This window comes from Hippocampus comes, unplaced genomic scaffold (assembly GCF_001891065.2).
Source record: "Hippocampus comes isolate QL1 unplaced genomic scaffold, H_comes_QL1_v1.1 scaffold177, whole genome shotgun sequence".
In the NCBI taxonomy this organism is placed as follows: Eukaryota; Metazoa; Chordata; class Actinopteri; order Syngnathiformes; family Syngnathidae; genus Hippocampus; species Hippocampus comes.
In genome coordinates this window covers 2,626,966-2,643,256 of record NW_017806158.1, presented here as the reverse complement: position 1 = coordinate 2,643,256, position 16,291 = coordinate 2,626,966, and the positions used below count along the sequence as shown (strand labels likewise).

At 45.1% G+C, this 16,291-nt stretch overlaps 1 protein-coding gene across 2 annotated transcripts in view; it reads left to right on the top strand.

Annotated features, from left to right (window-relative positions):
- fam222ba (family with sequence similarity 222 member Ba) overlaps positions 1-16,291 on the top strand; it is a 29,396-nt gene that overhangs the window by 8,662 nt on the left and 4,443 nt on the right. The window contains exon 2 of one of the 2 annotated variants that reach the window (XM_019895296.1): positions 11,624-11,751. In XM_019895296.1, the coding sequence (XP_019750855.1) occupies positions 11,670-11,751 (82 nt within the window). In that variant the 5' untranslated portion in view covers positions 11,624-11,669. Of the gene's footprint in view, positions 1-11,623; positions 11,752-13,055; positions 15,978-16,291 lie in introns of those variants that run through there. The other variant, XM_019895297.1, reaches the window with a different exon arrangement.

Sequence of the window (16,291 nt, the reverse complement as noted above, 5' to 3'; positions counted from 1 at the left end):
TCTGCCAGAGGAAGCGGAGAGAGTAATATTCTTGATCTAATTACTCTGAGACATTTCAGGCAATGTAATATGTGATTTAACCTCTTCTCAGAGGCTATAAAAGGAAGCTGGGTTAATCTTCCTGGCAACCTCGTTTCCACGCAGGGGAGAGTGCCTTAAATTTCCCTTTCCCAGGAAGCTGGTAAAAGCCACCGTGACGGTACAGTTTGTGCTCGGAGTGCTTCAACATTGCTCTGACCTTTCTTTTAACGTGAGCAGCGGCGCGCCGTGTGCATTTCGATGTTAAAAAAGCATTTGCGCATCCCCCGGAAAAAATAGATTGTGTTGCGGGCCCTTTTGTTTGCCCCGCTCTTCTCTTTTCACGCTGCAAAGTGATGAGTTGCGTAGATTTGATTTGAACAAATAGATTGCAACTGGAATGAGGGGGGACTTTGGGTTAATCAGTCAAACATGGTTAAACAATTCTTCGGACATGAAGAGATTAGTCTTGCTTCCCCTGAGCTCGTCAGAGGCCTTTCTCTCAAGCGCCCGGCTAGGCTTTTAGGGCCAAGGGCCACGGGCTGTGGCCTGCCCTGCTCCACGGAGAACCACACACTCAGCCGTCAGCATGCTCCATTGCTTCTAAATGCCCCCGCGACTCTCCTCTTTGCCTTTGTGAGCCGGCACAGTTGCAGTGATGGATTAGCAAATGAAATGCAGACTTTTCTATTCATGGCCACCCTCTTTGCAAAGTCTTCTCGGGATCCGTCCCACTCCTTTTTTTTATTTTCTGCTCATTAACGGTGTGTATTTGAACTGTACTTTTTCATTGTTGGAAGGTTTCCGCTGAGCCGCGGCCATCTTGAAGCCTCTGGGCATCTTGTGCACTCTGGCTGAGATCTTGGACTTGGTCTTCCATTTTTATGGCTGAGCTCCCATCACACTGATGGATAGTGACCGTGACATGATGATATGTGACATGTGTCAATTTTCTTTTCCGTGTCGGCAAGGATAATATGTACCTGCCTTACTCGGTGCCGCCGTCGAACAACCCACACTCGCCGTCGCAGTTACATTTTCTTGCCAACCAATCTTGCTAAGCTTCAAACTGATAACGTCGGTAGCCACTGAGCAGACAGACCGTTGACCACCGTGGCAACATTTGTATTAAAACTGTTTTGTCAAACAGCAGCGAGCGCAGAACACACAACGTGACAGTCAGAGGGCTAAAAAATAATTGAATTCATTGGTCCAAACGGCCAGCCTTTCTAGACTGGAGCCCTGCTGCGTTCTTACCTGGTTGCAAATATTTCCCGGAATATTCTCTGACTTCTGTAGTCCTCTATGAAAGCAATTTGACATAATGTCCTGGTTTTTGAATATATGGAAAATAGTATATAGTTTTTTAATTCTCATTGTCATTTAATTAAAAAAATGGACAGATTAAGGGATTATATAAATAAATCTCATTGCTGAATCCTTTTTGTTTGTACAAATTCCAGAAAATGTTTGCATGAGCAGAAAAGTTCTCCCCTACTACTTCACGTTTTCCCCGCGCTACACTTTGTGGCGTTTTGCACCTGCCTTTCAGACGCATTATTCAAAGACACAAAATCAGCCATCACAGTTCTTCCCAAGTATGATCAATCAAATTACAAGTGCGAAGGGAATGTGTATTCTCCTCGCAGGACCTGCAAAATGAAGGCCGCGGCAATTTTGCCTTTTTTTTTTTTTTTTTTTTTTTTTTTGCTGACACGATTCTGCGTCTTGCTCAGTTAGTACATCAGCTTCCGCACGTTTTGGTGAGCAATCAACTTTGGGCCTGTTGTAAATCCCGAAATATTTTGACAACAAACAAAAAATAACTGGTGAGATGACCTGCTTCGAGGGGTGTTTGTGATGCGCCAGCGCATTTCACAGAATTAGACATAGCCCTAACCACCGATGTGTTTATGCACATTGTAGTACAAAGTCAGGCAATCATCCTCCATCATCTTAAAAAAAGAAAAAATCCACATTATACATCGCTAGATAAGAAGAATAAATGACTTTCAGCTTTTTCCTGGCAGGGCTTGCCACTGCGAGTCACTCGCACGATTTATTTGGCACACTTTTTACGCCGGGTGATGTTTGATTATTCACTGTGTCATGATTTTCCCCAAACACGCTACTTCTGCATTTAGGAAAATCTTCATTACGATTTTTTTTCCCCATCAGATTCATGCCATATTTTTCCAAGGTGTTTTGAAGCTGCTTTTTATCTAATTCCTACTCGCAGTTAGCACAGGCCAATCCTGTCTCACCCTCTCTTATCCCCTTGGTCCCTCCTCCACTCTTGTTTGGAGGGTACACCGCTGTGCTCTGAAGAGACCCCAATTAGCAAGACGAGCGGGTCTCCTGAAGGTCACTCCCAAGGCATTGGTGTGAGAACAGAAGACTTCTGGGAGGGTCAGGAGTTATGTCCGTGAGAGTCTCAGCTGGATTTAAAACACAATAAGCACTCTTTCTTGACGTAGCAAATGCAGGTTTTGTTGTTGTTGTTTTTCCCATGTTAAGAAAATACACGCACGTGACTGTATCTCAAAGATCCGTTTGTCATGAGCTCTTTATCAACACATGTCTTGGCGTCCGGGCTATCTAGGCCTGATTGATGTCGCTGTCCTTATTGCAGGGAACGGGGGTCGATGGCTGAAATTTGCTGCCGGGTGCATTAATGCTCTGTTCAATGGCGGAGACCTTTGAGCATGCCTCATCAGTCTTGAGTCACTGGATGGCCGCTGGAGATCTGTCTCTGATGCAAGAAAGTCGGAGGGCGGGATATGTAAAGGAGTTTTATCAGCTGAGCTAACTCGATTACTCATATGACTGTAGCCCTCTCACAGGGGAGAAGGCTTTGATTATCGTTTGGCTTCCTCTGTTCAACCCCCAACGTGCACTGTTCCTGTGCTAGTGTGGCGATCGGTTGAAGCATTGTGGACTTGACCTAATGCATATGTTCCAAAAAGTAAAATAAGGTTCAATTCACTGTCAAACTCTGATTTTAAAAAGCAAAAATAAATAAGTAAATAAAACCGGTTGCGGATTCGACCAGATTGACATATCAGAGGCCATTCCCCAAAAATTGTGCTGCGATTCTCACATTAGGTCATTTTTGTCCGACCACAACACCGGCGCTTGTGAAGAAGTCGTAATTCTGGTGCCATGACAACGCCGGTACACAAATGAGCACTTGAGTCGGCCCATAGTACAACAAACTGAGAGGGCCCTTAGAGGATCAGATGCTCCCATGCAGACACGCAGGTGAGATGTTTGCCATGCCGGGGCCTGTGTTTGCCTGCCTTTCCACCGAGTCATTGCCTGGCTGACCATTGCCCGATGCCCACGACCCGCCGGGTCTGTTGGCGGCTGAGCCACGTGGCTGACAGGCACCCACAAACAAACTGCAAAGAACCACAAATGTACTGTGATTTGCCAGAGGCAGAGGGAACACTTCTTGCTTCCAGGCACATGGAAAAGATCACTTTTAAGCCATGCACGGAGAAACTGGTTTGGTCTGGCTGCAGGCGAGACTGAATGTCAGAGCTGCCACAGAGGCGGCTGACCTTACCAACCTTAACGTAGGCCCGGCCGGGAAAGAGGCGGATCAGCATGTATTGAACACACGCAGAGCAGGATTTTGAATCGGCACGGACGGATTTGCGCTTTTATAGCCGGAATTGCTACTGTAGCAAACATTTTGCCAAGTTCTCAATGAAAAGCTAACTGACCTGTTGGCTGACAACTAAACTTTGTAGAAAGCCTGTTCTTCATGGGAGGCCTAATAAATGTCCCTCTGCCGACCTATTTAACACTGGAAGTTTTTGTTTTGTTTTTGGCATTAAGCCCCTTTTAGGGGAATTTGTTGATACTCAGCGCTTGTCCATTTGCAGAGTTGCTTGGAATGCCCGACCTACGATCAGCCCCGCTGTGTTCCCAACCAGATCTGCGTTGAACTTCACAATGCTTCGGACATTTTTCCCTTTTAAATAAGTGCGTGCGTCAGTCGGAAAGAACTGGAAATAGAGGTGGTCTGTGGGGCATTTGTCTCCGCGTCTGTGTGGGAGAGAGATTTGTGGGAACAGCTGCATTGATAGCGTTTTGTTTTTGGAGCACTCAAAGCTGAGACATAAGTCGTGGGAACACCTGGATTGAGGGGAAATGGTACAGGAGGCAATGGCGGTGTCAGTTCTGCTTTTGGATCTGTACCAAGCAAAATGCACACGCGCACACACACACACACACACACACACACACACACACACACACACACACACGCTCTTCTGATGTGTGAGCATAGCCTTGAATCCCAATCAACAGCACTTAACAAAGATTTCCTGTTTCTCCCTTTTAATCGCGGGCTCAATTTGTCGCTGGGGTGTCCAATTTCTCGTAAGCGCTTTGAGTGAGGCGAAACATATACGAGGAGCAACACAAAATGGATGCACCTGCTAACAAATGAAAACCTCTCGATCCTAATTTAGCTTGAGTCTGCCACCTGCAAAAATTTGACAGCTCTTTTGCTGTCGACATGTTATTTCCCCATCAACAAGGGGGGAAGCTGGTTTGCTCATTTGAAGAGATTGTGAAGTTTGGGCTCATTTCAGGTTGACACCTTTTTTCGGTCTTTTGGCCTCAACACTTACTTGATATCGGGTCACTGTTTAAGTTCAGTCCAAATATTTTTGGTGGCACAAAAGTTCCAAAATTGTGCAGAGCGTCTTGTCGGAAGAGTTGAATCTGCAGCAGGGGGAATTAATACCTTATTTTCTCCCATTTTCACTTCCTGTACATCTAAACGCCAGATGTCCCGATGCTTGTTTCATGAAGTATGTACACGCTACATATTTTGATTATATTCATGGCCGTGTATTTCTTTAGATCTTTTCCCGTCTGCCTTCATGGCAGATCAGCAATTCATCACAGCACATTCAAGTTGTAAACAAGTTTATGAAACATCCGTCTGAAGTGTTGTGATTATATCACGCAGACGCCTGCTCACACACACAAACACACACACACACATACACACGTTTAGATGCACACGGCAGCGTAACATCTGTTTGTTGACGTTTTTTCTGAGCATGCCCTTACAACCCTCCCCCACACCGGTCGGTATCTGACACCATGTGACTCAGCTCATTGTTGTCTGATGTGACGATTGGGATATGTGATGTTCACTGTGAAGTAGAAAGAAAGCCAGTTACCATTTACTGGCGAGGGTTAAAATGTCAAAGTGATTAGTGTAATCGCTGTAACAGTTAAACAATACGCCTTATAATGGAAACAACATTATTTTAACGTTAAGAATCCCATCTCTACGGCGTTACCATCATTACAACGTGCAAACTTGCGATATCAAAAGATGACTCGATTGATTGCTGCTTTCGTTCGGTGGCTTCCCGCTAGTGGCTAAACTGCTAATGTTTACATGGGCAGGCATTCATGCATTCCACTTCATCACTTGGGTGCTACTTGTTCAAATGATTCAACAGGTTTGTTGTGTTGTTTTTAATGCTGTCACTCTGGAGGTACCGCCACAAAAGCGATGAGACGGAACTTCTCTCGTCAAACTAGCTTGATCTTCAGAAGATTACGCCGAGTCATGGCTGCCCATGAGCTGCACGTTTAGCTGCACTCTTGGTCATTGTTACGATTACTTTCTGTTTACTGTTTCTCCATTTGTTAATTCGGTTCACGACAACTTGCAAACCAAAGAAGGGAAAGATTCACTCTGATTGGCCGCAGTCACAAACAATTCCGCCGCGTCCGATGGAGTAAATATGCCCACAACTTATGTAACATCATGATTCTCAATGATGTAATCAGCCAGCCTTCACTTATATTGCCCTTCAGAAGGTAATGGATGGGGTGGAGGGATGGCTGTCGCTCCACCTTTTTCTGATTATCAATTAATAAAATTTTTTTGACTCTGCGAGTATGTACCAAATGTGCCGCGGACGAGTCTGCTATTTGCGAGTGTGTTGTAACCCGCTCTATTTTTCCAGATGGTAATCAACAAATTCTAGTTTTGCTACATTGTATTTTTATTACCTGTCTTATCATTACCGGTTTTCCACCTTGTGACCAATAACAAAAGAGAGCGACAGGAATTTCTTTGCTGAAACACACTTTGGCATGCATGAAAGTTTTATGTACGTTTTAGTTAAAGCTGTTCACAATATCACTCAACAGTAAGGTTTCACTTTTTGGCATTCCAAATTTACGTACCCATGCGCTGTAATTTTATAGGTAGGTTAGTGTTCGGATTTGTTGTTACTTTTGCAATATTTATAACGCTGATAGCACTCACACTTGACCCAAACCAACCACACTATCACTGCACTGTCACACTCATGTCCGCTTTGTGTGGGCCCACCCTTAAATACCCCTTGTGGGGTGGTATTTGGTGGAATGGGGTGAACGTAATCTATCTCAGCTGCTCTAGATAGTGTTGAAGTCAATCGTCGTCGAGCGGCACGAAGGCCACAACCCCGCGCTCCGTTTGGGCTGCGTCGTACTCACACGTCAACACTGGACACTTTGCAGGCATAAGCATGTGCGCGTGTTTTTGCAGATAACTATTTCATTGTTTACATCCAAACGAGACACCCCTTTCAGATGTTTGTTCGTTCAGGCTACAAATGGAATTTCTGTTTCGTCAGTCGTAACCTGATCCTCAGTGTGATGGCTGTAGTGTTTAGCCAGGTTTATCCTAACTCGGAATGTTAGATACCCCCCCTTTTTTTTTTTTTCTCAGACCGATACCTGTATGAGTACTCACTCTTGACTACTCACAAATACGGATACCAAGTACCGATACCACTAATACTTGTGATGCATAAAGTTTCAATCAACGTTATCCTTTACGAATACCCGATATCTTGAAATAAGGCAGGATCGGCCCAGTACTGATGCCTGGTATCAATACTGTTTTTGCACAGCCTCATTTCAGACGTTAGACAGTTTTTGAACCGAGTAAAACAGTCAAGTCAAGTACAACTTTATTGTCAAATAAAGAAGTCTAGGGTGGCTATCCTTTTCTTCATGGTCACATTTTTTTCTGCCTCCTAAAGTGGATTCCGTCGATCATGTCTGAGAGGAGAGTGAGCTCCCAGCTGTACTCTGAACGGATTTGCAGACAAATAACTCAACTGGTAACCCTCACTTTGGGTCCATACCCAAATTTCCTCAGGTGTGTCAAACTGATTGGCTTTTTTTTTTTTTTTTGCGGTCAGGATTCAGGAGCCCTGCTCACAAGTTGAGTCTGTTCACCTGACCTTGGCCGGACTATGCGTGGCTGAGCACATTTTCTTCCACCTTGTACATTTTTAGAACACTTTAGGAAGCCAAGCCGGTTTTAAGTGGCTACTCGTGAGGCTCGGCCTGTATAGAAGAGAGCCCCTCAGCTGGCTCACCTCACGCTGCCCATCGAGGTAGTTCGGTTAATGGTCTGAAAATGTCCCTGGCTTTGATAGAAAAGCCCGGGCCAAGCCCCTCAGTGCCGCACTCTCTTCCAATCCACTCCTTTAGCCACCGCAACTCTCATTTGTTCCGTTTTGGCGTGTGATCAATACTGTCCATGAGTTGGGGGGGGCAGGGGGCGGTGTCACAGGATGTAATGGCATCATAGAAGACATTGCGGACTCCACATCAGTTGGGATGGGTATCATTCAGATTTTAACGATACTACTACTACTAATGATACTGCTTATCGGTCCAGTATTTTAACTTTATTATAATCTGTATCTTTTTTGTTTTGAAAAACACCAGAACAAAAATATTAGACTGAACACTGCTTTATATATATCTATATGGCTTCGCCAGATTTTTTTTCAGATTGAGAAAGCGTGTCATAGCATCACACTGCCGGGGTCATCTCCTATAAATTCTTTTCAAAAACCGTCGTTTGCAATAGCCTGACGGAGGTCATGGCAATATTTTCATTTCTTGTTAACATACTCAAGTGCCGCCGCTCTTTTCCCTTTTCATTTGACAGAATGCTTGAGCATTCACGAAAGAGGAAAAAGAAAAAAGAAAACCTCTTCATCCTGCTCCCTTTTCTTTTTATACTTCCTATTCACACTGCCGGCTGGCAAGAAAAGTACTGTCATTTCTCTTTCTGCCCTAAGAGAATCAACACACTGTAGTTGCATTGAAGTTCTGCTTTTTTTCTTGGCTCTATTTCAGACCTATAACCTGGGGGTAAACATGCAATTAAAATAACATCGGCCTGCTTTCAGCACCACTCTCCTCTTCCGCAGCAGCAGTAGTTAGCACCAGCACCGAACAACATGGTGACTTGGTTCTCCTAATTGCTTTTGCTTTTAATTGGCATAGAAAGCTGTAAATATTGCGCCAGTGATAAGTTCATCGTCATGTTGTTGTTTTTATCTATTTATAATAGCTGTATGTCGACTTAAAATGAGCTTCTGTGGCTTTTCATTATTTATAAATGCTGGGTGATTTTCATCTGGTTTGATTTCCTCTGTAATGATTATCAAAGTTGGTTCCCTAAATATTTCCCACATCATCTCTTTTATAAACTTCCGCCTTGTTCTTTAAACAGTATTGCTAAAATAAGGCAAAATGTAGGTCAGCTTTTATGGGAACAATTTGACACAACACGCGACATCCCTCGCTCGAGCCGTGCTTCGCTTTTTGGTGTTATTGAAAATGCAAGCCTCAGTTTTGTGTTTTTGTAAGTAGCCCGTGGCGACTTGCCGAGTCACCCTCCCCCCCTCCAAAAAAACAAACAAACAACAACAAAAAAAAAAAAACTCAGGGAACCCTGTGTCGACTGTCTGTGTAGGGCTGATAGTGTGCGATGCCTGGCTAAACTCCACCAAAGCGATGCCTGCATCACAGGCCTGCTCTGTTGGCTCGGACCTGATGATGAAACTACAAATGAAAATCAATTTCCACACAAGGCAGAGCGAGCTGTGTCCCAGCATCACAAAGGCTACTAAGCCCCCCCTCCCTCACCCCTTGTTTGTCTGGAGGGGATGATGGCTGGAGGCTTCAGACCAGACAGAACCCCCTGCCTGGTTGGCCATAGGGCAATCCAGAACAAGAAGAAGCCTGCAGCCAAGTCAGTCAAATGCTGGCTACCACCTGCAGAGTGGTGCCAGAGACAGCTCAGTCCCTGTCTGGGTCGTCTGTGTCATAGTGTTCGGAACAGCCTTCACTCGAACCTGGTAAAGTTCAATATCACTCTGATTTATTTCTTTATTTATTTGAGTTTTTTTTTTCTTTTTATTTATGTAGTTGAGAATTATAGCCTTGGAAAAAAGGCCATCGAGTGTCAGTTTCCACCAAGTCGCCCGGTTCACCTCTCTATGACACTCCATTTTACATCTTCTGGATGTGACCACGAAATAATAAACCCTTATTGTATTCCTTTTTTTTTTTTTTTTTGCGGGTATCAATACAGTTATACGGTAGCGCAAACCGTTGTCCTTTTCATCAGTCCATTCCACACAAAAGAGACTTCCAGTGAATCAACAATCGATTTCCACTTGCCACTTATGTGTAACACGTAAGAAGAAAATGCTGTATGTCCTCCATCGTTGTTGTGGTTGTTTTTTTTTTTTTTTTTTTTTGCTCTGTTCCACCTGATAAGAATTCGTGCTATCTTTGTAACACCAGCTTATCCTTGACAAGCTCCAGTGAAATGAAAACTGTTCCAAATCGTACCCTGGCAAGCCGATAGAGGACAGCTTGGTGAAAACGTGACATCAAGTTAGATCCACACGTGAATGTACGAGTTGCTGCGACGGTGGTGCCGATACTGACGGCTGGCTTTCCCCTCCCTCCTTGCTCTGCGCTCTAAGGCGGAGTGTCAGCTGGGGCATTACCATAGGCTGACCTTTGCCGCCGCACTCCACACTGCAGTGTTTTCTGACATTCAGGGGCACTGTGGGGGAGACAGGAAGAGGGTGGACTGATGGCCCGGTGGCTGTTTCTCGCCTGTAGTGGGTTGGTGTCTGCATGTCCTTTTAACAGACACGGCGCTGGCTTAGGCTGGCATTTTATTTCTCGCGGCATCAATCAAATGCATTTGTCACCGTTTTCGGTTTTGAAAAGCCCGAGCAAAGGCGGCGCTGTATTTGATGTGTGGTTTTCTTCCAACATGGGCACCGCTTGTTGCCAGAGAGAGAGTGCCGTTATCTTTATGTGAAATCCTGGCACCCTGATAAATGAAAGCTGGAAATCCTGCCGACTGACATCAAGGCGCTGTGTACCTAAAACTCCTTCCAAGGCTGAGGAAAAAAGAAAAACATATCAGACCAATTAAAGTTAATGCATGGTGACACAGTAAATCGAGAGCAGGGATTGCTGCCATATGGTGGTCCAGGCTGTAAATCAGAAAGCCAGGCAAGGGAGGAGTGAGAGGCTCAGCGAGCAGAAAGGGCGCATGCAGCATCAAACAAAATTGTCCTATCTATTGTAAGACTGGCGCTTTACACCCACCAATCTAATCTTTTTTTTTTTCTCTTCCCCATACCCCCTACCCCCACACTGCCACTTTGGCCCTGCAGCACCCCAAGGTGCAACGCTCGCAGGTATCTGTGTAGAAGTGGCAGCTTCATTAAGGCTTGTTTTTTTTTTTTTTTCTCCTCTCGCCAGGAGGATTTAAATGAGATGTCGTCCTGACCTTTTTGAGCTCCTGCTTTTTAAAGCAAGATCAGCCCTCCCCAAACCTGCCACCTGCCCTTTCTATCTTTCCACCTCTCTCTATCTCACTTTGTCACCCTTCCCTATACTTCCCCCCTTTCCCCGCAGGGGGGGAAAGACACCTTTAAGCCATCACAGGCATGCCAAGGTTGTTTTGTGGGTAATTGCATCCCTCATAGACTCTGTTTGTCTGCACACACTTGCCACACTCCGCTGATACCGCGCAGTAAAAGGAGAGAGGGCACCAACTCTTTCGACTTAATTTGCTCCCTGACTGTTCTTTAGTGCTGATTAAGCAAGCATCTGTGTTGTTTGCAATCCAGCAGTAAGCCAAGTGGAGCATAGCTAATGCTTTCTCCCTCTGTTTTACATCAGGGTTATTGCACAGAGTGGCAGGCATTTATTGAAGCTGAAGCCTCATTTCTTTCTTTTCACTCCACCCGGGTCCGGCTCCCCCTGTCTATTGTCGCAGAAACTTAACGCCTCCCTGGCTCGGTGAGACCGCGGTATCGATAAGAGACGAGCTTGTCAGCAGTGGGCCTCTTGAGTGTGTCCTTTTAAAATGAACAGGACTCGTCAGTTTGCTCTGCTGCGGGCTTGTAGGGGACTAAGAGGTAAAGTGCAGGTAGCAGTGTCCTACAAGCAGACTAACATGTAGGGCGAAGATGTGTGTGTGTGGGGGGGGGACTCCATTTAAACCCGCTTTCCCTCAGGCTCATTTGACTTCTGAGGTTTGATGTTTAATTCAAGTTGTTAACAGCATCAAATGTCACCTTACCTGACGCTCCAGGTGCGAATCAGTGTGTAATTCAACAGACTTCCTAAGGTGTCTGCCTGTGGGGATACGTTCTTTTAATCAGCGCTGCTTCTGTATTGCTAAGCAACCTAACCAACCCCCCCCCCCCACCTTCTTTTTTCTTGCTTTCCGCAGTGTGAGGAGAAGTGCGTGCCCCATGTTGCATTAGTGTCTGTGTGAAATGCTGGCCTGTCTGCCAGGGCCAGGTGACCTCCCCCTCCAGCTTCTCCCCCACACGCAGATGAACACTGGACTTCAGAAATGTAAGTAGTGATGAACCACCAGCACCATCCCACACAGCAAACCAATCTGTGCCATTCGTGCCAGCATGCCTCCTCAGCCTGGTTCATGTTTTGAGCGAAGGGAAAAAAAAAATCACCATGGGCTTCTAGGATCGCAAATTCTAGTTTGCTACCATAAAGGCTCAGAATTCGCATCGCTTGTGGATGCCCTCGGTCTTGGTCTGATGACAAGCGTCCGGGTTTAGGAAGAGAATACTCTCAAGTACGCCAGGCACGAGTCTTTTGATATTAAACAGATATTAGACTGGATTCAGAATGAACAGCAATGAGTATTTACAAGGGGAAAAAAGTAGCTTTCATTTTAAACATGTTTTGACAGTAATTTGATATATGGTGTAATTTAAGGCCGACATACTGAGGATGGCCAAACATCGATTTATTCAAAATAGATACATGGTTTGCTCGGATGCCCATTTTTAGAAATTAGAATTAATTTTGTGAAAAGGCATGCTTGTCGGCGCTTTCGTTCCCTCTTCAAAGACCTGAATGCATTTTGTCAAAATAACACCTGTGTTTTCATGGACGCCGCCGAAGCTTTCTTAACCCCAATCATAAATGGACTGTCGTAGCGCACCATGCTTTTCCAAATCACTCACATAAATCAGTCACTTGTCAGACATGGATTACAGCTCACGCCGTGCGCCATTCAATCCTAAAAAGTACCTCTCCTCCTTTTTTTTCCCCCCCTTCAGTAAAAACTCAGCGTGACCCATTTCTATGGTGGTTTTTTTTTTTTTTTTTTGTGCAAAAAGCTCCAGCTCATCAGGACTGTAATTTCAGAATCCCAGTAATCAGCCAACCCCCTGGGAGATCAGCAAGCATGAGGGAGTCTGCTAAGTGCCAGCGTCTGTTTCCTCACTCGGGCAGGCTTGTGACCATGGTTGCCGCCATCAGTAGGACTGTTTCCCTGCTCCAAGACACGTCCGAACTCACAGGGCAAAAATGAAGTTCTGTTTGTTTGTTTTTTTTTCCCTGTCCAAATCTCTAATCCCTTTTGGTGACAAATGTGCTTCACACAGTATGTTTGGTCTTAGGTATGTCATTTCAAGCCATTGTTTTTTTTTTCCCTCTCATCATTCATTCATTTCTAATACTTTCCCTTTTTTCTTCTGCTCTTCAAAGAATCATTAGGAGTCTGTGTCGCTTCAAAGAAATGCATGGCTCATTTAGGCCAAGTCCTTTTTCGTTATTTCCCATCTACTTTCCATTCTTCTTATACATTTCAGGGTCACTTGAGACCAGCGAGTCAATCACAGATCACAGGTTGGACTAGGGTGCGAATGGGGAATCAGCTGCCATGTGAACCGCTACACTGTCAGTGTTTTGATACCGTTGCAGACTAATCGGCTTCCTGTCGGCGTTCTCTGTGCAGTTTTACTCAGAAAAAATGGAACAGGGCTTTGACATTCCTGGCCTCGAACGTCTGCATGAAAGAGACATGCTTTGCCACACTATGTTAGTCGTCACTTGAAAGCAAATGAATGAGCTCCTGTTTTTGTTTTTTTTTCCATTTGCGGACTGTGTACTATAGTCCCACAGAGGCCTGATCTCTGTCCGTAACACTTTCCCTCAATTTTTACCAAAAGCTCCAAGACCACCAGGCTCGCCACGCTCAGCCACTGCGGAGTCCGTGCATAAGAGAAGTCGATTAAAAGTTACGACCTAGCAGGTTGCTGTCAGCGGCAAGGCCAGAGCAGCTGCACTATTTATCGTTGCAGAGTGCCTGTTCGCAGATGATGGCTGTGAAAGGCAAAGGCTGTCCGAGGAGTCTATCAGGTGCACAGAGATCCAAAGGGGTCGCTATGCAAAGGGCTCATCCTGCAGGCAGGATGTCTCAAATACCAGGAAATGGCCCTTGGTCCTCCATTCTTCCAAGCAGAACAAACACAGAGCCCGACAGGGGCCGCTGGGTAGATTTTTATTGTATTCTATTTTATTTATTTATTTATTTATTTATTTGCAGCTCACAGAGATCAAATGCAGTCATCTGTCTCCTGCTCCTTATGATATTTTCCTTTTTGAATGCCTTCCTCTCTGGACCTGTCAGCATGACATGCTGTGTGTGTTCAGCTGCTTTTGAAGGAGGTGACTACATGCGCCAAACTGAATTCACCAGTCTAATTTAACGCCGAAGCTTCAGACTCAATTTCCTCCTCCCGAGTGGGAATTTGCAATTCACAGCAGCGTGAGTGCCCCGACCCCCCGCCGCTTAAACCATGTTCAATAAAAACAGTGGTTTGAATAAAAGAAGCCCTAATTAGAGCCTGCTGACTGCGCACTTGTGTGCCAACAGCGGGGTAATTAACACGTGGCCAAACTGGGCCCTTTCCCCTGCTCTCCATTGGAAAAGGTGCTTAGTGGAAGATCTCAGATGATGCGCCTGTCGCTACCAGCAGCCGCCAGCAAACTTCACTCATATCCTCGTTAACCCTCCCTTGATACTTCAAGCCCTTCAATTCATCTAGGTTTGAGGTGAAGGGTGAAATGCTAAGAAGCAACACTGCCGAGCCCGAATCGACAGCTTTTTTTATTTGGTATACAAAGTGGTGTGTGATTGTCATCACATAGCTCAAGAATACAACGTAGCGTCGTACTTACTGTTTCTCATTTCACACCTTGCACACCAACAAAGTACAAAATGAAATGTAGTCTTATGTCGCTTCTTGTAAGATCCGATACAAGGCCTGCCTTGACAAATAAAATTATGCAACTTAGGTTGTGATGTATTTAGCCTACCCGATTGTTAAAAATGTTTGTAACCGCTCTCCGTCTGTTGTACACCACTGGTAACTACAACAGAATCATTTTCATTGCTAAATATAAAAGAATAGAAATTGGTTTTAAGACGAGTTTTAATAAAGGAGAGCGAGGGGACTTCTCCAGCATGTCTTTGACTTTGGAGTTGGCTGTCTTGTTTTCTTTGGCCTTGGCAAGATGGGACTCCTTCACTGAAGGCTCTGAAGTCTGGCCTCCGGGTCATACTCGAAGATCCGCAACTCATCACCCGTGACGACTGTCCCTGGCAAGTCATTATCACTCACGCTGCTATTTGCTTGATGACCTGACACAGAGGATATGTATGTAAAAGCTAGTGGGAGGAAACAGTATGCAGAGAGCTTAGGTCACACGTCGTACTCAAGGGCGATTGATTACGTTTGTCGAGAAAAATCTCGGGTTGGAAAATATATTTCGTGACACCAGTGCTTGAACTCTTCTTTCACTTTTTTTTATTTTTTATTAAAGCAACAAAAATATAAAAAATCGTAACAACAGTGGCAGCATTGAGGCATACAGTTTGCTTTTTCACTAGTCTAAGTTGGGTTTTATTGCCGAGTCCGGTATGTTCTGTATGTCGGCACTGTGAATAATGTGACTACCATTTCGCCTTTCTGCAGTCAGCTTTGATGTCACAAAGGCCATTTATCATTAGCAGCAGTTGACAGGTCAGGTCCATCCTCGCCACGTGTCTGCTTCTGTCTGTGTTTGCTTACGCTGGCATTTATTCAGTGACACGCGTTAGGCCTATGTCATGGTGGGTGTCAAATCCTAGCCGCTTGGCCCAGACCCTGGCAGTAACGAGGCTGCCGTCAGCAGGCTGGACACTTAACTCATTCACTCCCAAAGACGTTTTTAAACGTCTTTTCAGACTTGGTCCACAATTGGCTGGTACTGAATGAGTTAAGACACAGCAGCCCGCGTCCCACCGCCCCCACGTGCAGGCCCCCTGCACACTGTTCCCCATTGTTTTCCACACCCGAATAAAAGGGGGAATTAATTAGCCAGACGGTGCAGAGGGTTCCGAGCTCCGGAGTTCAGCCCCGTGCCTCATCCCTCCAGCCGACTCGGCTCACGGTGAGACTGAGTGGAACAGCCAAGAGCATATGAAAGAACGAGTTGCTGCCAGCAACTGAGACATTTCACCTTGCTGCTCCATCAACTTGGTGTAAACTGCCTTCTCTATCTACTTCACTTTAACCGAATGGGCTAGTCGAATAGTAATAAACGTCAAGTCAGTTCAGTTCAATTTGCCGTGGCACAGTTCAGAACGATTCAATCCTGGTCTTAACACTTACCCTAATTTTCCACTCCAGAGTGTGCCAAGATGATGTGACCTGGCATCATTCCAGCGTGACGAATTGCCGCATCCACATGGAGATTTTTTTTTTTGCCTGATTGAAGATCTCTGCGTAACTGTTTACATGTGACGTGATCTCTTCTGATCTGCCGGCTACATGCGCCACTACATGAATCAGAACAGCAGCGTGGCACGCAGATCGTCGTAAACATCATATGATTTATCAAGATGGAGTTCAGTCATCTATTTAGCTGAGTAGTTGTGATTGTTTTTCCACTTAATTAAAGCAATAGCTTGATTAAAACAAAAAAAAAAGTTACAATTACTTTAAAACAAGATCTTACCATTGCAAAAAAAAGCTCAGGTAGGCTCCATGTAAACCCGACGATAGACTGGCCAGGTTGATGTTGAAATTGATGCGATTCA